General features: G+C 52.2%; 1 protein-coding gene across 3 annotated transcripts; it reads right to left on the reverse strand.

The window, feature by feature from the left end:
• Positions 1-5,603: 5,603 nt before the first annotated feature.
• KCNA2 (potassium voltage-gated channel subfamily A member 2) lies at positions 5,604-19,977 on the reverse strand. Of its 3 annotated transcripts, none has more exons than XM_033092490.1 (3): positions 19,492-19,977; positions 17,286-17,544; positions 5,604-16,846 (listed from the first exon to the last, which is right to left on the reverse strand). In XM_033092490.1, exon 3 carries the CDS (start codon positions 16,681-16,683, stop codon positions 15,184-15,186), a length of 1,500 nt encoding a protein of 499 aa, XP_032948381.1. In that variant the 5' UTR covers positions 16,684-16,846; positions 17,286-17,544; positions 19,492-19,977; the 3' UTR covers positions 5,604-15,183. The 3 variants fall into 3 exon arrangements, with proteins under 3 accessions (XP_032948381.1, XP_032948380.1, XP_032948382.1); XM_033092489.1 differs by lacking the exon at positions 19,492-19,977 and adding an exon at positions 19,124-19,261; XM_033092491.1 differs by lacking the exon at positions 19,492-19,977 and adding an exon at positions 18,820-18,961.
• Positions 19,978-21,073: the final 1,096 nt, after the last annotated feature.

Genomic DNA, 21,073 nt, shown 5'->3' on the forward strand with positions numbered 1-21,073 from the left:
ATCCTGAGAGAAGTGGTCTTACCATGTGAGATTTTTGACATCTTATTTACCTCGGATCCCCAGAGCCAAGCACAATGCCAGGCGCACACAGCTGCTCTGCAAATGTTCCCTGAGTGAATGAATGAGCAGTTTGGAGGCCGCTGCACCCATCAGCATTTGCAAAAGACTGATTGATTCCCTGTCAGGCTCCCTGAGAGATGTTTTGTAGTGCTGATCCCCAAACAACACGGCAAGGAGGGCAGTAGCACCCCACTTTATAGAAGAGGAAGTCGGGATTCAATGAGCTCAATTAACTGGACAGAAAACCAGGACTGGGATTCCGGCCAGAGCCCAGGCTCCTGGCTTCATGCGGCACTTCCTTCCTCAGAGCAGAAGGTACTATTTATTGAGCACTTACTGTGTACCAGGCATTGTGCCAGGCAACTGCCAATATGCTTTTCATCCTCATGGCTGCTCTCTGAAGAGCATTTATCTCCGGCCCCCACCCCTGATTTATCAATGAGGAGACTGAGTCAGGCTGTCAGAGGGAGGAGGAAGAATAGTGATGCCCCACCCTGGACCCTGAAAATGCAAATTGAAAAGGGAGGCTGGGGAGGGGTGCAGAACCCCTCAGCCTTCTTCCCTTTCTCTCTCAGGAGCTGAGAGGCCCAAGGGAAGGAGGGCTTTTTCAGGAACTTTTAATATAGCAATTGCTCAATCACACCTTGCAGCCTCGTGAATTCCATTGACAAAAATACCCCAGGAGGGTGATCCAATTCCATCGCACCTCATAATCTCCGTAGACTTCCTGACTCTTCCCCAAGATGCCTCATTCCTCTATTTTCCTGGAGGCTCCCAGAGATCAGAGGGCTCAGAGGACAGAGTTGGAGTCCTTGGCGATTTTTGCTGCAGTGTCATGTAAGACTCCAGCTGGAGCTGGCCACCAGGGTAGCTGTGGGGTTATATCAAGGGCACTAGACTTCGCTTTGATGGCTTCCAGCTGTCTGGATCTGAGTCCTAGATTTGGCTCTCCATCGCTGTGTGAGTTTGGGCAATTACTATGCCCCTCTGAGCCTCAATGTCCTCATCTGAAAATCAAGATACTGGCAGTGATCTCAGAGATGTTGCAAGAACTGAACGAGATAAGACAGGCAAACTGCCCAGCACAACGCCTGCACCCGGGGGGTGTTCCTCACATCGGAGGTGAATTGGAACAATGTACTCAGTCAGCATACTTACCGACTATCCGCTTTGCATGAGGAACCCTTATTTTTCTTGATTTGAGAGCTTTCAAGGGTCGAGGCCAGAGGTTAGGCTAAGAGTGATGGAATCAGGTCCCAGGACTTGTGAGGATTTTTTTTACTGTGCGCGTGTGTGTGCAGGCATGTGTGTGCACACACATACGTGTGTACATGTGTTTCTCTTTCCCCAGGTGGTTCTGAATGTACTTCGCCCTTTAAGGGAGGAGGAGAGCCCCTCCATGCAGCCACAGCCGCCATCTGTAGAGAAGGGGTGCGGTGGACAGGGGACAGTGCTGCTGGGACGTCTGGCTCCAGCTGGAGCCAGGATGCCAGGCATGCCAAGGCCTGAGAGGTGGGCTCTGTAACCTGCTGCCTTAAATGACTTAAATGACTAGAAGCTGAAGTGGGAGACGGGTTGGTGCCTTTCCCCATCCCACAGATCTCTGATGCTGCTTCCCAGGGCTCAGTATGACAGGGCTGAGAGAGAAGACTGAGGCCATTCCTGTCTTCGTTCCCCCAGGCTAAGTGGGCTGTTTTGATTGTATCAAGCCTCCTTAAGGCAGACAAGGTTTTCTTGTTTGTCTTCTTGTAGGACTCACCTACTTGCCCGCAAGCACATGAGGGGAAGATGTGGTGGTGGTGGAAGGAGTAACATCTATCGATTGTCACACTTGTTAAGAGTATGTGTTTTGGCCTCACAGAGGTGCTGCCGGTTATTAGCTGTGTGACCTTGGGCTAGTTACACAACCTCTCTGAGTTTAGGTTTTCTAATCTGTGAAATATAGATAATAACACCCTTGTCATAGGATTGTTGTGATAACTAAATGTCAATAGTGCATGTGAAACACTTAGGGGAGCATCTGACACAAAGTAAGTCCTTGACACATACAGGGTAATGTGTGTGTGTGTGTGTGTGTGTGTGTGTGTGTGTATAGTATATAAATATAATATACCATATATAATAAAATATCATTTATATCAAATCACTATATTAAATATATGTTAAAATATAAAAAATATAAACATGCATAACTTTTTAAAGATCTTCATGACAACCTTGTAAGGCAGGCATTTTAATTTCAAGTCAAGACAGAAAAAACAGAAGTTTAGAAATATTACTTCCCTTGTTAAGGTCACATCGATAATACACTTTCCTATACAGTGGAGCCAGGAATGGAACCCAGCCCTGACCCTAAGACATAGCATCTCCCAAGATCTCCCAGAGTTTGGGAGCCTGAGGGAACCAGTTACATCTCTAGTCTCTTGGTATATGAGAAGGGTTGGCCCTGGGGCTGGTGTGGGGCAGGGCAGGCTTGGGAGGGCAATTTCTCTGGGACCTACGGGAGTGCATGCTGGGGACAGGGCATGAGGAGATGCGTGGCACCTTGATATTTGACTCAGGGGACTCAGACCACCTGTCCCTAAACACGTGAACCTCAGAAGATGGAGCTTGGAGGGCTCTCGTAGGTCCAGAAAGAGATACAGGGGAAAGGGGTTCCTACAACTGGCCGTATCTTTGTTATCCCAGTGGCACAGCTACCACGACAAAGGTATCGTGGCCACCATGGTGACTACGTGATGTAGATATTTATTCATTCAGTGGATAGTTATTGTGTCTTGGCACTATGTCAGATGCTGAGGATTCAGAGATTAGCAAGACAAAGACACCTGGTTTAGCCTGGGAGAGACAAAGCACCACAAGCCACCAAAACAGCACAGCTGTGGTTTTACATCTCACAGGGTTGTTGGTGGCTCCCCAAATAACCAGGGAAAAGAGTGTAAATCTCCCATCAGAACAGACCTGGGGAGAAGCAGATTTTCCTTGTTATAGGAAGCCACGCAGACGGGACATTTTCCTCTGAACTTCACTGCAAACCATTAAGCATGGTGCCCAGGCTAGTGTTCAGGGTGAAAGGGTACCAGGCCAAAGAGCCTCGATCTTTCCTTGTGGGTTGTTTACTGACCTGGGTGAGAGGCGGGCCTGAGGGGATGGCCGAAGGGAACAAAAGGGAGAGGATAATCAGAGCTGACAGTTACATTAAAAAAATGCCCCAGTCCTAGGGTCAAGGAGAGGCAGACTTGCCTCATTAGCATATCATTTAAATAGCACTAATTTCCCATCAAAATCTGTGGTCCTTTCCCTACTGCTGTGCTAAACCAGCCTGGGGACACTTCCGGTCTAGATCCCAAGGCCTGAGGCCCAGGCCCAGCTGCTGCACAGGGGACAGGTTAATGGAATGTCCTAAGAGCAGAACCAAGTTTAGTTCTGTGTCCTCCACTCACTCACTGCTGGGTGACTTTTCGTCTTCCCCTGGAAGACCCACAAGGGCAGAGTATCCTGAACACCCAGCGCAAAACTATTTTGTGAATAGGTAGTAGTGTTTTGAACAAATGACAATGACTCTGGGACAATCACTCTTCCTTACCGGACACTGGGGAGAAGGTGAGGAGGGCTAAGTCTGACCAATAGTTTTAACATGTGGGGCCATGGACAGCTGGGAACACTCTCCACGGAAAAATGGCCACATTACAACATGTCACGCATAATTCCAGAAATTTTCTAGACCCTCTGAGGTCAATTTTGGTACCAGATTGGGACCCCCTGAGCCAGACAAGGTTGAAAATCGTTCAACTTTTACATCTCAGATTTCTGAGTATCCTGGCCTATGTGGATCTTCCGGCCATAGGAACCCAAGAGAGAGAATGCAATCACTACTTTTACTGGGCTCCCACTATGTGCCAGGCGTTCATTTAATCTTCACAAGATAAAGTAGGCATTGTGATCCCTTTCATAGAGATGAGACACCTGAGGCCCAAAGAAAATGAAACAGTGTGCCCAGGGTCACAGAGCTGGTGAGTGCTGGAGCTGGGATTCTCTAGGGTCAATTTTCTTTCTCAGTTGTTCCAATCCAGCTTCGCTCCTCTCACCACACTGGCCCCAGGGCAAGGTGGGCTCCCCCCTCAAGCCGCCTCCCCCACCCCATCCTCTCCTCCCTGGGAGGAACCGGCCAAGCAAAGCCCAGGGTCCAGCCTTTGTAGTGGAGAGTCCACAGGGCAGGTGTCCCAGGCCAGGCAGAGAGGGGTCCAGTGTACTCAAGTGGCGTGGGTGGTCTACACTTGAACTGAGCTCCCCGCCACCCCAAAGTGGAGCAAAGAATGGGGACCTTGAGGTCCTAGCTTCCACACATCCCCACTCCCTTTCATCTTTCCCCCTTGATGTATTTACCTAACAAAATCTAGACAGTCGGGGACAGACAAAGCTCTCCCCAGCTCGCATCCCTCAGCTCCAAAGGCAGGGAAAACCAGCGGGAGTGTCCTGGCCTTTGGAACCTGATTGTTTCCCATTTCTCTGGGGCAAGGAGCCCCACCCCACTAGCCGGCTCCTCTGCGCTGCTCTGCAGAAGTCTAGAGCTCTCTTGGGGGCTTCACGGTTTCCACTTCATGCTGGAGGAAAGGCCCCCTGTGCAAGGAGCGTGCAGGAGCAGCTATCCCAAACGGTTCTCTTCTCTTTATCACGGCAGTAGCTACCGCCCAGAAGGGATCCTTCTGAAGGTGAGACGGGGGAGCGGGAGGGCGGGGAGACCAGCTGCTTCAGTCGGTCGATTCCCCGGGGCAGAGTATGGCGGACGTGAAGGGGTATAACTGGAGATCATTAATGCGAGGTTTGGGGGTGGCATGTGGTTGCTCTTGGCTGAGGGCAAGGATTCTCTGTTGTCATACCCCGCACCACGGCCACTTCTGAGCCATCTGAATGCGGGGGAAGCCAGCTGTGGAGTAAATTAGCCCTCAGAGGAAATCAGACAGAAAGGCCTCAGGTGTGTGTGTGTGTGTGTGTGTATCAGAATCTTCTCCAAGGTGGCGCCACTGCATCACTGTGTAACGGGGAACCAGGTCCCTCTTCCTGGGGAGGCAAAGGGAGATGGGCCTCTCACTTGAGAGTTGCTAGTGTGGTTGCTCCAGACCCCAGGGCACCAGCAGGAATGGGCAGAAGTCAGGGTGCGTTTGAGAACAGGGCCTGCAAATGTGGGTGCAGCTGGAGTTCAATGCTTCCCGGTGGTCTGCCTGCCTTTGGTCTTCACACCAGGTATCCCTTCCCCACCCACCCCCTCGCTCCGTAGAAGACATAAGAAGCACTAATACAACGAGGGAGGGGATTTCAGGCCACCCCCCACCCTCCCGTCCACATCCTCTGCTTCATGTATACTGGGCTCAGGAAGAGCAGAGGGGCACGTGGCCAGGACGGTCCCTGATGCACCCAGGAGAGTGCTGGTCCCCGGCTGAGCCCTCACCGCTGCAGAAATGGGAGTGGCGTGAGGCGGTCACAGATGCACGTGCCGGACGGAACTCCAGTCAAACGAGAAAGATAGAGATGCTCGGTGTCTGTCAAAAATTTTATTTTATTGTTTTTCATTTCACACAGAATGATGTTAAAATAAATCCTCAGTAATATATATTTATACACTTATGTACTTGTGTTGATATTTACAAAAGACTGCGGAGCTCTATGAAGCCTATGTACACCCATGATCAGGTGGACAGGCAATGTTCATTGAGGCACGTATGTACACATATATGTATAACCTATGTACACATATCAGACCCTACTGACACGGGAACTCTCAGCTGCAGAAGTCCTGGGCGGGGCAGTGTTGGTGGGGCTGAAAGCTTCCAGAATATGTCAGCAAGAATGATAATATCTATACATCCTGTGCAATGCAGTTACAGCTGGTGTCTAAATTTTCATGAAGCAAACAAATAGTTAAATGACTCCCAACTCCCATGAGTCTTCCCACAAGTCCTGCTCCGCCTTCCGCTCCCATTGGTCCCCAGCCTCTTATCACCATGGAGACCCCCGTTCCCTTTCCACATCATCCTTACGAAGCTTTATCATTAGCTTTGGAGTTCCTTCGTCTATTGATCCCACGGAGGTTTATTTATCTGCCTGTGCTCTTTGAGTTTTCAGCAATTATTAGAGACAGGACATGGGAGGGCAGCTGAGGAGTCATACATGAGAGGCAGGGAAGCCAGTGCAACCCTAATTAGCGTCTGTGCTGCATGAGCCTACATGAACGGCCATTTCCACATTTCCTATATATATGTGTGTGCATAATACATAAAACCTCCAGAGACAGCCTCTATAAGCACATAAGGACACAGGTCTACAAAAGGAAATAGCATCCTGCACTCATGAGCCTTACAGTTGGGTCCCTGGTGGGAACTAGACAATCCTCCTTAATTGCTGGCACCGACTATTCCAAGATTGCCCTTGGTGGAGAAAAGGGGTGCAGGGATGCAGAACCCCAGGCCGAGGCCAGTTTGGCTGGGGCATTGTTTGCTCAGCAGGCTGGAGCTCAATCATGGGGCTTTCCAGCTTCCTGGGGCCCTCCAAATGAAGGAATCATCCAAGCACGACAACAAAAGGAAACTGGGTCGCTGGATCCCACGTGAAGGCAGAAGTGGGGCAAGCACAGAGCACACTCAGACCCTCCGGAGCGGATGCTCACCCTCGCCAGAGCCAGCTAGGCCGCTCTTCCTGCTTCCGTCTCCCCCTTCTTAGCCCGTGGCTGCTTGCTCTGTCCCAGCCCTACCTGGCAGGTCACTGTCCTTGGCCTGCACTTTACAAACTAAAAAGGCAGTCATGTCACCAGTTGACATGGCAATTGTTTGGTAGCGAAGTCAGCCTCTATATAGTCTCTGCCTCCTAGCCGTTCCCCTTGCTTTCTCTTGCAGCCCAGAGCGTTTATGCGCTCAGACAAATAAGGCAGTCAGTGTCTAGGGAATTGTTTTCCAGGAGAAGCAGGGCTTAGAGACCTGTCATGAGAGCCGAGAAGAGACACAGGACTGAGTCCTTTGGGTAGCTACCTAAGGTCCTAGCACAGAGCCAAGTCTCCACTGCCTGCCCCCCCATATGTGGATGTTGCAGCAGCTGTCCACACTGTTATGTAATCACACCTGCTCTGTGCATCCATCAGTGGAATGATGCAGGACTTCTCAGCTGCAAACTCATCTGGAATATATCTATTTTAGGAGTGCAGGGGAGCAGAGAAAGTCACATCTGTTTCTACGCCGAGGTTCATATAGTGTAGAAATAGCCATCCAGACAGGCTGCTCCAACTGCCCCAGTTTACCAGCTGGTCGTGCTCAATCTGATGAATGGGCTTCTCCTATCTGACCACTACCAGCTTGACTAGATTGGAGGGCTGCTGGGGTGTTGGAGATGGCAGACCCCCCGGCACTACCTCCATCTCCCCAGATACCAGTGAGGAATCCCTCCCACCCCTGTCCCGGTACACAGTGAACGGCAGGAAGTGAGCTTGAAACGATCTCCCATGGGTCTAAGACACTGCCAGGCAAAATGGAGAAGAAGAGTATGATTCCACTCAGACCCAGCTGTTTCTCCAAAGAGGCAACTAAATTATAGCTGCTCTACTGCCCACATCCACAACCTAGATTTGGTCAGAATCAACAACAAGATGGGTTTGTTAGTTTCACCGGTCGCCACACATCTCACCTTCCATGGCACAGACACATGCGTTAGAAAACAAACGTTACTTTCGGATCTCACAAAATTCAAGCCTAGGGCACCACCAAAAACAAAACAAAACAAAATGACAAAGAGAAAGCTAAACAGATCAGTCCTTTGCCAGGTCTTCCAGCTTTCCACTCCCCCAGAGCTATAAAGTTTGGAATAACTTTTCTGGTCCTCAGTGATGAGGTTACAGCCAACCAGAGCAGACAGAATAAGGATTAAGCACCTGGCCCTTAGATCAGACTTCCCTTTTATCCCTGAGTCAGGCAGCCACCGGGGAGGGAAGGGAAAGATCCTGGAACTTGATCTTTTGTTATGAAAGAACCATCTCCTAGAGAGGTCCCTACATAGAAGGAAAAGAGCTGAACTGGAGAGGTGGTAAGAATGCAAAGGAAGGTCATTTTGAAAATTCAAACAAATTCAGTTTATTTCTTGGATTGCCAAATTTAGGGGATCAGTCACTGTATAATTGTCTGATTTTTGAAACAGTGGTATACATATATACATATACTATACATCTATTTACACAGACATATGTATATATGAAAAACCTCTGCGAACTCAGGACCTATTAACCAAAACCTCGATGCACGAGAATTATGTTTTCTTACTATACTTTCAGTAGAAAGAGGCAAATGACAGCGAGGGCATTATCTGATGAGCCAGATGTGCCCAGATGGCCAGCTTCCTGGTGTCTGGCAGCCAGCATACATTCAGCCTATCTCTTTGGTCTTCTCCGTTTACACTTCTGGACAGTGAACCCTGAGGCTCAGAATGGCAACCCTGAGCAATGCAAGGCCTTCTGTCCTCTGCAAACACTTGACTTACTAAGGCAGGCAAGTTTATACTAACCTACTTAGGAAATGTCATTTTTTTTTTTCAATAACAAAGGTTGAACCAAAACATGTTTCCCATTCTCACTCAAATAATCAGAACGACAAAGCAAGCAGGAAGTTCCCTTTCCTGAGCATTTCCCCACCAGCTCACTGAGGTTTTGCTGTACACGCGTATACAGAGCAAGGTAGATTGAAAAGGATTGAATGGGACCCCGGGGGTGCCAGCCTCCCTGATCGTCCAGTCTGAATATTGAACCTCACAGATTTTTTGTTCAGGAAAGGGGACTCTTCTGAACCCCCTGGTTACGTGTGCATATATTTGTGCAACTGCACACTGTACTGGGTGGTGGGGTCTTTCTGTCACTAATGTCGTGTCTTAACCACCCAAATTTCCATCCCTGTAGACCTCTACCCACAATACCTTGTTTCCCTCCATAGTTGGAGTCCCTTTGGTTAAGCAAGTCAGCCTATTTTGAAGAACAGCCAGAGGGCAATTCCCCAAATCTGCCCACGCTACCGATCCCAGGTGCAACCGTCCAGGCTGCATTCCCCCAGCAGCCATTTCCCTGGGGAGGAAAGGAAACAAATAGATCAAGTAATGGCTTTTAGTGCATGGAAATGATCTACTGTAATGGCTCAGGATGCTTTATTCTTATCTATTGGTAAGCGCTTTCCTGCAGGCTTCCATTACACCCTGCCTGATTGAATGAAAGTCAATGGGATGGGCTGGTGCGTGAGGTCACTCAAACTCAAGGTTTCAGTGCCTAGAGGTTGTGAGAATGCTGTGGGAGAGCAGACAGAAAGAGAGGGACGGAGATGCACTTACAAACAGAGAGAGACACACACGGGAAGGAGACAGAGGGACAAAGCAAGCCTCCTCACGGACCTTCTTTGTGCATACATTGCACCTCTGCATATGTTTACATTCCAGAAGGAGGACTAGGGCCTCAGGACAGGAGTCACGTGAACTCGTGGGAAGAAGAGGGAACAACGGAGACAGTGAACTAACAATGCCCAGCAACCAAGGGCATTATCTGATAATCCAGGTACTATCACTTTTCGGTCCTGAGAACAAGATTTTGAAATAGCTATTGCTAAAGAAAACAGTCACTATTTATTTTATTGCACTTTTCCTCTTTAAAAATATTTAAACACAAACTATGAGAGATGGAGCTGAGCTTTGGTGGGAAGGAAAGCAAAAAGAAGGGAAAAGTGAATGAGATTAGGTTCAGGGAGAGACCCATCTCCGCGTGTAGGGGACCTACCCCCTCCACCTGTCCCTGCGTCCTGCTTTGATGGGGGAACAGGGCTGGTCTCTCAACAAGGGCCCAGTCTGAGGATATAGATGATGGTCCTAATAGCCAGTAGACACCTGCCTGCATCCGGCACCCTGCCAGTTGGCTCAGATGTCTAATGATGTTAGTGACGTTAAGGCCAGGCGTTCAAACCTGGCGACGGACCCTGCCAAGGCTGGGGGAAGCTCCATTGTGTCCCCAAGGAGCACCCTCCACATGACAGCCTATGTGGACCAGCCCTGTCCGACCAGGCAGCCATCACCCAGATGAAGGCTCATGGCCCTGGGCCCCAGGGAGGCTGGAACTGGAGCAGGGCTCCCAACCCCCACTCCTGGGTCAACAATTCAAAGCACTGTGCTCCTCCTGTCTGCCCTGGTGGGTATGGTGCCACCTTCTCAGGCAATTTGCATACTGTCCTTTGGGGAAAGTCAGACTCCACCTCTCTTCTCTACTACTGTGGGGAGCGCTGAATCTTCAGTCTAAGAATCTTCATAGGGCACTGCCCTTTCTCAACAGGGGTTGGCACTGATATTTTAGGGCTGACCATGAGGAAGTCAGTTGGCCACAGACCTCACGACAATGGAGCGAGAGATCCAGAAAGAGCAGGTAAGACAAGCAAGTCCTACAGCCCTCCCCACTTGGGGCAGACACGTGAGCACCCAGGCTGGGGGCCCAGGCCAACAAAGCTTTCATGGGAGCCATTTCCACACCAGGCCAATGGGGTCTGGAGGCACACTCCCGTGGGACCCCTTTTAAAAGGCTCACCTGCTGGTGACATGCCTACTCCATCCTCAGATGCCCAGTTGAGAGGGACAGAAGGATGCAGAGAGGAAGAAGCTTCAGGAAGCACTGAGCCTTAATTATGTCCTTAATTAAATTTAGGCTCCTGAAAAGTTTACTCTGAAATTTGACCAGCTCAGTTACCCTCTCTTCCTGACAACCTCTCCGTCTTTCCTGGACCTTTCTCTTCAGCCTCCTGAAGACTCCAACTTCCTTGAAAGGTTGAGCACACAGAGGCATCTGCTGAAACCAAAGGGAAAATCGCTATCTTGACTTGGAAAAGCTTGAAAGGGCAGCACGTTGCACTAAATGTGTGAATTTGGACCCACCTGTCCATTCCCTGATGTTGCTTCCTCCATGGAGGTCAGGAGCTGTGACCATCACTAGGAGGGAAGCATGGGACACACCTGGGATGGCCGCAGGAGACCGCGATGCCTGATCTGACACCGGACTTGAACCCCCAACTTCGACGTGAGGGGAAGCCTTTGCCAAAATGTACCTAGCTCTCAGCTAGTCCTTCTAGCGGGAAGAACCTGCTCTGTAGATCAGCCAAAACAATGGATAATCTTACAAAGCATTTAAATCGGACCTCAGAACATAGGATACAAATCAGGCCCTTCAAACATTGTTATTTGCTTGTGCAGCATGAGGTTCAGGCCCTCGGTCCTGTTTCGCTTAAGCTCAATTGGTGTGTGTTTCCTCAAGGCGCAGCAGTTGGATGGGAGACGGGGCAGCCAGATGGAGCGCCGGAGAGGGGCAGGAGCATGCCTGGCATTGAACACCCAGAGAGGGGACTCGGCAGTTGACCCTGTTGGGCTCATGCCCACGAGCAAATGAGATGCCACAAGCAAGTAAAGTGGCTCATTTTGAGATAAACCTATATGCGGTCTCCACGTTCAGACCCACTGGGGATGAAGGGACAGTGAGGGCTGTGGACTGAGAGAATGTTGGGGGCATCCTCACTTCGGTTCTGATCCTTGCAGCGTCGAGTCATCACTGCTTTGAACAGAATGAATGGGTCTGAACACAGAGATCTCAGGGGCTGGGAGCAGGAGAGCTTGGGCTATGGGGTTCCCTGTGTGGACTGGCTCCGAAGGAAAGGGTATAGCCAGGTGTGTATTAATAACCCGCCAGCTGTCCCAGGTCCTTCCACACTCTGCACCCAGGTTTCTCGTGGGAGGAAGGTGACTAGGCAGAAACCCCCAGGAGGTTTCCAGTTTTAATCAGAGATCTGGTTGACAATGGTGGCCCATCCTTCTGCTCTAACCCTTGGAGGTTACTTCTGTGAAATCTGGAATGAGAGGGAGAGAAGAGACTAGAGGAAAAGGCTTCTTGAGGATACTGAGGGGCAGAGATGCAAGGTAGGGAGCGGTGATTAAATCTGATCTTTTGTTTATGCCTATTAATTTATAGCTCTGGGGGTAGAGCAACGCATCTGCGTAGGTGCACATTTCGTATGTATTGTGGGCGTGTGTTCTTGCGTGTGTGTGCTGTATTTTGTGTGCTTTGTATGAGTAAGTGCATTGTGTGTATAAACTGAGTTGGTTGTATTTTGTGTGCAGAAACAATCGTAAAGTATCCTTCATATACTTTGCATGCCGACTCCTTGTGTTCATGTAATTTTGTGTATTTTGCATTTGAGTCGCAGGTGGTATCTACATACATGGTGTGTGTAGGTCTTGTGTGTGTGTCCTACATTAGTAAGCACACTCTATGTCTGTGCTGGATGTGCGTCTTTTGAATGTGGGTATAACCATGTATCTTCTGTGTATGCCCTTTTGGTTAATTTGGTCTCTGTGCATTTTGCGTGTGCGCTGCACGTTTTGACTTTGTGTATTCCAACAGTGTATCTATCTCTTTTGTGGTGGTTGTGCATGCATGTGTGCCTGTGTGTGAACATTTTGTAGTCCCAGGTCAAGGACACAGGGATAAAAGACGTACCCCCTGACCTCGGCCTTAGGTATGGGTGGTTTTACCATCTCTTTTTCCAAGGTCTAGGTCCCTCCCACCCCATGTCATGGAAATTCAGCACCACCTCCTGTGAAGGAGAGGAAGAGGAGCACAGAGACTTCCTGCTGGGCCTGGGATCCCTGCAGACACCTGGGGATGTGGGTAAACAGGAACTAACGAGCACCCTGGGCCTAGCACCCTTAGCTGGTGCCCCACCCCCAAGGTAACTGTAGGTGCTAAACAGCCAACAGTGAGGTTAGGGCTGGAGTCACGATTGGGCAGCCCCCGCACCCAATTCACTGTGTTTGGGAAATTTCAGCTATGCTGTTGAAAGGCAAAGCAGCCCAGGCTGTGAGGCAACACCTCCCCACCTCACCCCATTCCCCGGTGCGCCTGCACCTGACCTGTAGGCTGTGCAAGTGCTCATTTACTCTCAACCTGTTTTGGGGCTGGGGACCAATTCGCTACCCATCCTTTGGTTTGTTGAAGCAGCTCTGGTGGCCAGTTTAAAGGGGAGAGAGTTTGAGCTGGTCAATCAAAATGATGCCTGTGGGTCGTCTAAGGATTCCACCCTTTGGTCCTGGACTTTAGAAGTTTCCACATGGAAGTGGCTCCCTTTAAGTCCAGACCTGTGGAATGGGGTCCCCAGAAGCCTTCTTCCTGGCGTCCTTGGTTTCAAAGCAGACGATCTGCTCTGGCCCTTTAGGGAAAGGTTCACGAAAATGACTGATGCATAGCTAAATGACAGTAAAAACCAAATGGGTGGGGAAAGATGAAAATGGAGATGGTTCACATGAGAGACCGTAGAGAAGACGCCTGGGCTGGGGCTGGCCCAGGACAGCTGGAGCCGTGAGGGCCGTGGCCCGTGGGCACTCAGTAAGACAAGCTTCAGCCATGGGGAACTGAAGCCGCAGCACATGGAGGGCAGAAAGAGAATTCTAACGTCTAAGAATCCACGGAGACTGGAGTGTCTGAGGCAAGGGGAGCAAACCCAGGCCCAGCGAGGTTCCAATGAGCTCGAGAAACCCATTAGGCCTCTTGGATAACCAACCCACCAAGCAGTGGATTTGCCTGAACCTGAACTCCAGAAAATGAATAGATTTGTGAGTGTGTGTGTGCATATAAACATACACACACACAGGCATGTGTATGTGTACATATACATACACTATAGTGCACATAGTCAAACACATGCATAAATTGCCCTGTGTCAAAAATATTGCATAAGCTTATACAAGGTTCAAATGCAATTGTTTCCCCCCCATAGCTAGCTAGGTAGAGGAACTCATGAAGGAGATACCCGGGATATGTTTATATACACTGGATCCACAGATCCACCTTCCTCGGGACCAGATGCCCTGGTCAGCTGTACAGTCACACCCACGGCTCGGTTAATTCCTAACGTACGGTCATTGTGAGGTGTTTAGACGCTGCCTTCCCTGCTCACTCTCCTGGATTTGCAGAGGTCTGTGCCCCCATTTGGAAGAACAGGGATGGGGTGGGCTGGAGGGCCAGAAGTTTTGGGTCCCCATTCCAAATAGTCTATTTTTTTTTCCTCCTGATTGAGGGCTTCTGTCTTTAGGTAGGGGAAGAAACCCTTAGTTCAACGCCATTTCTAGGCTATTAATACTCTAAATATGAATACTGTGTAGGCTACTAAGAAAATAGGTTATCTCCTGTTTTAAATATTGAGATTCATGCAACAAACACCCATGCAGCTCTATTGCATCACTGGAAGATTTCACTGCAGTGTCAGTGTAGCTGGACCACAGCACTAGGAAAGCAGACGTCTGCAAACTCCAGTGTAACAAAGAAGTCAGATGTGTTTTTGTGACCCCGAAGCCTGCAAAAATGGTGAAATTTGAAGCTGAGAGGTCCCTTGGTTTGTTAGCTTCTCCCCATAGGCCTAAGGGAGCAAATGTGAAACTTGACAACTCACATTCGGTCATACTAACTGTCCCTCCCCCGGGCTTCCCTCACATCGACACTGCAGAGAAAAAACCCAAATGCAGCATTTTCCGTTATGAAACACACAAGCCTCCCAAGCAGCTACTTGGCAACTACAATTCGAATGCAAACCCCAGCCTGTGACACAGAAAGGAATTCCAACACACAGGGTGGTGTGTTCTTTCCAATGCAAAAATGGGAATGACCTTTTCAAATAATTACCAGCATTTTCAAGCTAAGCCACCTTGGTTTTCCTCTGTGAAGAGGAAGGTGGACTCAGATGGGTGGTGGTGGTGGTGGTGGGGGGTGCTGTGTGCATTTACTTAGGAAGGAAAGGTGGCACTGATACGGTGGGTTATGTATGTGCTACGAGGTGGCCTCAAAATCCTGGCTCCATAGGTGACTCCCATCTTTGGAAATCCCTAAGCCAGGGATGAAGATTCGCATGAAAGCCATGGATACGTATTCTGTGTTCTAAATCAAAAATCAAAAGATCGAAAGTCACTTGCACGACTATTGCTTTCCATGCAGAACCAGAAACACACTGTAGAACACACTGACTACAATGCAGGCTATTACGCAATGTCTGCATTAGTTCCGGTGAGCTGTATGTTAGTAAGTTTCAATCAGACATCGGTTAACATTTTGGTAATATTCACATAGTTTGTATTAGCCAAAGTGCAGTTGGCTGTTTTCAAGTTCTCCTCTCTAAAGTCCTCGTGACTGTTGTTCACCCCCTCCTGGATCTCCATGTAATCAGACTTACTAATGGTAGAGGCACTTCTACTTTTCTTTAGGTCAGGGGAGGATGGGATCTTTGGGCAGCTTGTCACTTGCAAGTACTGGGCCTGCTCCTCTCCCTCTGTCTCCCGGTGGTAGAAGTAGTTGAAATTGGACACTATGACGGGCACCGGTAAGGCAATGGTTAACACACCTGCAATTGCACATAGGGAACCCACGATCTTTCCCCCAATGGTAGTCGGAACCATGTCTCCGTAGCCTACAGTTGTCATGGAGACGACTGCCCACCAGAAGGCATCCGGGATGCTGGGGAACTGGGAATCTCGTTCATCGGCCTCGGCGAAATAGACAGCACTAGAGAAAAGGATGACCCCAATGAAGAGGAAGAATATCAGAAGGCCCAATTCCCTCATGCTGGCTTTGAGGGTCTGACCTAGGATCTGGAGACCTTTGGAGTGTCTGGACAACTTGAAAATCCTAAAGACTCTTACCAACCGGATGACACGGAGGATGGCCAAGGACATGGCCTGCTGGCCCTGCTGGGCATCCTCTGGCTTCTCGGCCAGCTCCGTGCCCAGGGTGATGAAGTAGGGGATGATGGCCACGATGTCAATGATGTTCATGATGTTGGTGAAGAAGCCGGCTTTGCTGGGACAGGCAAAGAACCTCACCAGGAACTCGAAGGAGAACCAGATGATGCAGAGGGTCTCTACAATGAAGAAAGGGTCAGTGAAGGAAGTCGACTGCTGGTACCCGATGGTGCTGTTGGAATAGGTGTGGAAGGTCACTCCACCACCATGCATGTCTTCATTCTCGTCCCGGAATATGGGCAACGTCTCCAGGCAGAAGCTGACGATGGAGATCAAGATCACCATGACAGATACTATAGCGATAATCCTGGCAGGCCCTGAGCTCTCTGGGTATTCAAAGAGAAGCCACACCTGTCTCTGAAACTCGTTTTCGGGCAGAGGCCGCTCTTCCTCTTTGATGTAGCCTTCGTCTTCCCGAAACATCTCCATCGCTTCTTCCCCCAGCTCGTAAAACCGAATTTCTTCAGAGAATATATCTAAGGGCACGTTCACAGGCCGCCTCAGCCGGCCCCCGGACTGATAATAGTACAAGATGGCATCAAAGCTCGGCCGGTTCCGATCAAAAAAGTACTCATTTCGAAGGGGGTCGAAGTACCTCATCCGCTTCTTTGGGTCCCCTAAGAGGGTCTCTGGAAACTGGGCTAAAGTCTTTAGCTGGGTCTCAAACCGTAGCCCCGAGATGTTGATCACCACCCGCTCACAGCACTCGTGGTCAGCCTCTGGGTCATAGGTGTCCTGTGGGTGCCCGGGGAGGGCAGCAGCCTCGTCTGCTGGGTCTCCGGTGGCCACTGTCATAATTGGGACTAGGAGAGGTGCCTCACGCTATGCCTTCCAGCTGCCTGGCAGCAGGGAGCTCAGGGTGCTGCTGACGGCTCCAGGAAACTCAGGAGCATGGGCCTGGGCTCCTGCGGGAGAGCCCCAAGGGCTCCCTGAGAGCCGGAGAGATAGCCTCGCTCGGCTGAAAGACAAGGCAGGACATGAGACCGTTCCGTGTTGGCAACCCGGCCTGAGGTGCCAGTTTGAGTCGCCCATCTCTCAGCCAAGCGTTCAGAAACACGAGCGCTACTACCACCACCAGAAAGCACAACTTACTTTCACCTTGTAAGTTGGCTGGGGAATCACAGGGAAGTCGGTGGCCATCTCTCAAGAAAGCCCTAGAATGCCCTGCATTGGAGGAAGGTGGCAGTCCAGGCCCCTCTGCACTGCACGGGATTCATGGAGCATACCCCACACCAGAAGCTGGAAGGGAGCCCTCCCCCAGGTACCGAACTCATGTCTTGCAGATACCTGCACCCTGGGAGGTATTGTCAGTGGTGAATCTTGGACTTGGGTGTCCCTCACTGCCCCCACCGAAATGATTCTACACGTGGCTGTTATTAAATGATAGACTGATTTACCTGGCAAGGCAGGGATCTGAAGTTCTCTTCCTTGCAGAGCTGATCAAATGCTGACGGACTCCTAGATACACAGACAGGCAGCCGGACTCCCCATCATGTCTTCACACTTGAGCTGGAAATAATGGTGAGTCATTCTGGGCAGGAGGGCAGGTTCCAGGTCCTGGAGGTGAGCCCCAGGGCTGAGCTAGGCTGGAGGGGCGGTGGGGGGCCTGGTCAGGGGCATGCAGGACTCGAGGACGGCAGAGCTTGGGTCTGGAGCCTTTGGAAGGAAGGAGATGAGATGCAAAGGTCAGCATAAGCTGGAGCCCTCCTGGCTGTCCTCAGGAGGTGTGACGTTGCCTGGATAAAACAGCAGCCAGGTGGAACCAGGGCTTTTGGGCAGCTGGTGCCAAGATTTAGGAGCGCTCTGGCAGCTTCCCTTCCATGCCCCCTTCCATTCTGGTGTCACATCTGAGACTAACCCTCAGCCCCCTCCAGCCTCCTCTGGGCAGGCTTCCATCGGCTGGAAGCATTTTCTCGCAGGGAACCAGCCTTCAGGCTTGGCTGAGACTGTCTCCTCCGAGGCCTCTCTGGGCTGAGCCAGACTCCCTGTTGGTCCTCAGCAGCCATCGGGAGAGACTCTGAGCAAAGCCCTCCCACCCCCAGGTCAGGACACAGCATCTTGCAAGAGAGGGCTTCCCAGACTGGAGCCTACTACACACTCTGACCTCCTCAAGGTTCTGGAGGAAGAAGAGTCCCCCCAAACCCCTCCCAACACATACTCCTTCAGAGCTCATGTAGGGAGACTCCTCACACAAAAAGATCCGCTCTACAAAACTGGCTGGCTGGGGCCCAGGACTGACTCTCCCTTGGGGATCCCTAGGCAGCAGGCCTCCATCAGGCGGGTAGCATTTGAACCGGGCAGGCGCTCGACCACCGACTTCTTCCCAAGAAAAAATCCCTCCCGTCTCCTCTGCAGGGAGCACAGAACGGACGCTCAGCCAGTTTGACTGCCAGGCGGCTTGGCAGCAGCGAGAGGGGAGCCCGGTTGAGGCCGGCATCCGAGCTGGCCCCCTGCCGGCTCCATCCTGCCGGCCCCGGGGTCGGGAGGGGTCTGGGTCCTCTCCCCACTGCTCCGGGCCCTGGCCGGGATTCCGCCCGGCGTGCTTCGCGTTCGGCTCTGCGCGGGCGGCCCAGACCCACCGGCTGGCCACGGCAGTCAGCGCTACCTTAACCCCCTCCTGCCCGGTTCGGGGGGGCTCTCGCTGCAGGCCCGAGCGCAGCCCAGCTCTTTTGCCCCTGGGGTCCAACCGAGGGACCGCCGAGGCTCCATCTCCACTGGAAAACACTGGAGCCTGAACTGTGGAGGGTGGGGAGCAGGCGGCTACCCCAGATCTCAGCTCCTCTTAAGCGCGGGGGCTCCACGGCAGCCCGCGGCCCCAGGGAAGCGGAAAAGCCCTTCTCCGCCGCAAAGCTGTTTTGATTCTGAGCCGGAGAAGAGCCTGCAGCCCAGCCGTCCTGAGTGATACGGGTCCCACCGACCAGCGCTATTTACCAGACATGGTTATGCTGTCAGCTGCACTTCCCATCATCACCCGCCAGCTCCTCGCTGCGCCCTCCGCCCCGCGCCACGCACAGCCCGGAGGGTCCCCGAGCCCATATGGTGCCCTCCTCCTCCTTAGGGCGCCAGCTCCCCACCCCCCGTCCGCTCCGGTCCGGCCGCAGCTCGCCCGCCCGGGACGCAGCGCGAGCCCTCCGCGCTGCAGGCGGCAGCGTCTGGTGCCCCGCAGCCCCTCCGGGCGCCGCAGCCCACACCCGGCAAGCAGCACGCGCGGCCCAACGCCCCGGCACCGCTTTACCCTTCCCGATGGGCACGCGGAGCCTCCATGTTCCGGGGTGACCGCGAGCGCCGGCGATACGGCGGTGGCGGGCGGCAGCGGCGGCGGGGTGCGGGCGGCCAGGCGGGAGCCGGCTCTGCAGTCCCGCGGGCGGCGCGTACGGAGCCCGGCCGCCGCCCGCAGCCGCACCGCGCCGCACCGCGCCACGCAGCGCCGCACCTGGCCCGGCTGCGAACTCGAATTAAAGGGGCCGACCGGGGCCGGGCCGGGGCCGGCGAGGCGCGCGCCAGCCGCCTCCGCCACGCGGGTCGCCGGGGTGGGTCCCCGGATCTCGGCCCCCACCCCATCAGGAAGACACCCCCTTCTTTGGCAGAGCCCAGCTTACTAACCAGAACCTCGTGGAGAGCTCAGCTGGGTGCTGCCGGGGCCGGACGCAGGGCGCAGAAGTTGAGGAGCGGTCAGGAGGGGCTCCTGCCAACATAATGAAGTAGGCAAGGAGCAAACAATCGATAGCAGTTATCCCCGGCCCGAGGGACAGGTGTTGCTATCATTACGATGCTGCCAGACAGAATCTGTAGACCCACTGCTGGCCCCCCTGCGCCGGCTCGCCCCCTCCTCCAGGCCTGCCTCCCCACCTCCCTCTTCCCCATCCACAGCTTTGGCTTGGCGCGGAAATGCAGCAGGTGCGGGCCGTGGTGTGGCAGAAACTTGCTGCTGCGTTTGCCCCACCGGGAGGAGCCACAGGGACCCGCAGAACTGCAGAGCCGGTCCTCCGGACCCCTCCCCCAGGGCCCGGGCAGGGAAGGCTGGGGAACCTGCAGCGGCCCTGGGGAAGGGCCAGCTACTCACCAAACGGGCCCCCTCACAGACCTTACAAAACCAGCTGGCCCACGGGACTCTGAACATAGGAGTGCAGCTCACAGCACGCTGGGGTGGGCCTCTGCTTTGGGAACAACGTGTGTGGGAAGCCCACCCTGCCCTCTGCTCAGACAGGGTATCTGAGAGGGTTGGGTGGCTCCCACCCAAGCACTCCAACCCCTGCCAGTTCTGTTCTTCAGATCCCTCTTCCAAACCCCAGTTCCTTGAACTTAGACTGCAATGCAGAGAGGCTGTAGTCCCAGGAAGGCACCTTCTGGGTCCTTCTTTCTCAGAGAACCTCCTCTCTAGGTCCGTAGCTGTGATGGAACCCACAAGGCCCAGCTCTGTGAGATTCTGGCCTTTCATCCGGGGACTCTACCTAGAGCTGCAGAGGGTGGCCTGGAAGGGCAGATGACTACATGGCAGGGCCCCTTGAAGCTGGGTGGTCAATGTCCCACCAAAGGATGACCTGGGTGTTTTGGAACCCTGACAGTTACTAGGCAAATTAATCCACGTCTCTGAATCTTAGTGTCCTCATCTGCAAAATGAGGATATCTCATGGGCTGTCATAAGGGTGAAACTGTTTAGGTAAACAGTTTAGCGCCCAGTGGACACTACACAAATGATGGTTTCTCCACTGTTTCCCTATGAAACTTTCCTCATAGCCCTATTGGCTTAGCTTTTGGCTGTTTCTCAACCTGCCCAATCACCAGCTTTTTATTGTACGATTCTCTCTGCTTCCCAGCTTGCCCAGCCCTCACTTTCCCTGAGGTCTCGGCCCTTCCCACCTCTGTCACCAAATTCTGCTCCACACTCCTTCTGGAAGCCTCCCCTGACCGGCGCCACAGGGCGGTGGCCCCTTGTTCTTGCCACAGTGGGCCCTCGTGTCAATTCAAGCCCAAAAGTCTTACCCATTTGATCGTGTCTATATATTTTCTTTGTTCTCCTTTGTTAAAACAAAAGCCGTGGACAGGAACAACTCTTGACGGAGAGTTAATAATTATGCTAATTGGCGACATGTGCTTACCATGTGTCAGCGACTGCGCTAAGCAGCCCTAGCCCTGTGGGACGTCTAGTCCTCAGTTCTAGTCGTTTCTACCTCGGTACCGTTTC

Source organism: Rhinolophus ferrumequinum, chromosome 22 (genome assembly GCF_004115265.2).
Source record: "Rhinolophus ferrumequinum isolate MPI-CBG mRhiFer1 chromosome 22, mRhiFer1_v1.p, whole genome shotgun sequence".
Lineage (NCBI taxonomy): Eukaryota > Metazoa > Chordata > Mammalia > Chiroptera > Rhinolophidae > Rhinolophus > Rhinolophus ferrumequinum.

What these genes read in the sequence shown, in the direction of transcription:
- KCNA2 (XM_033092490.1), bottom strand. Translation starts at nt 16,683, where the DNA reads ATGACAGTGGCCACCGGAGACCCAGCAGACGAGGCTGCTGCCCTCCCC.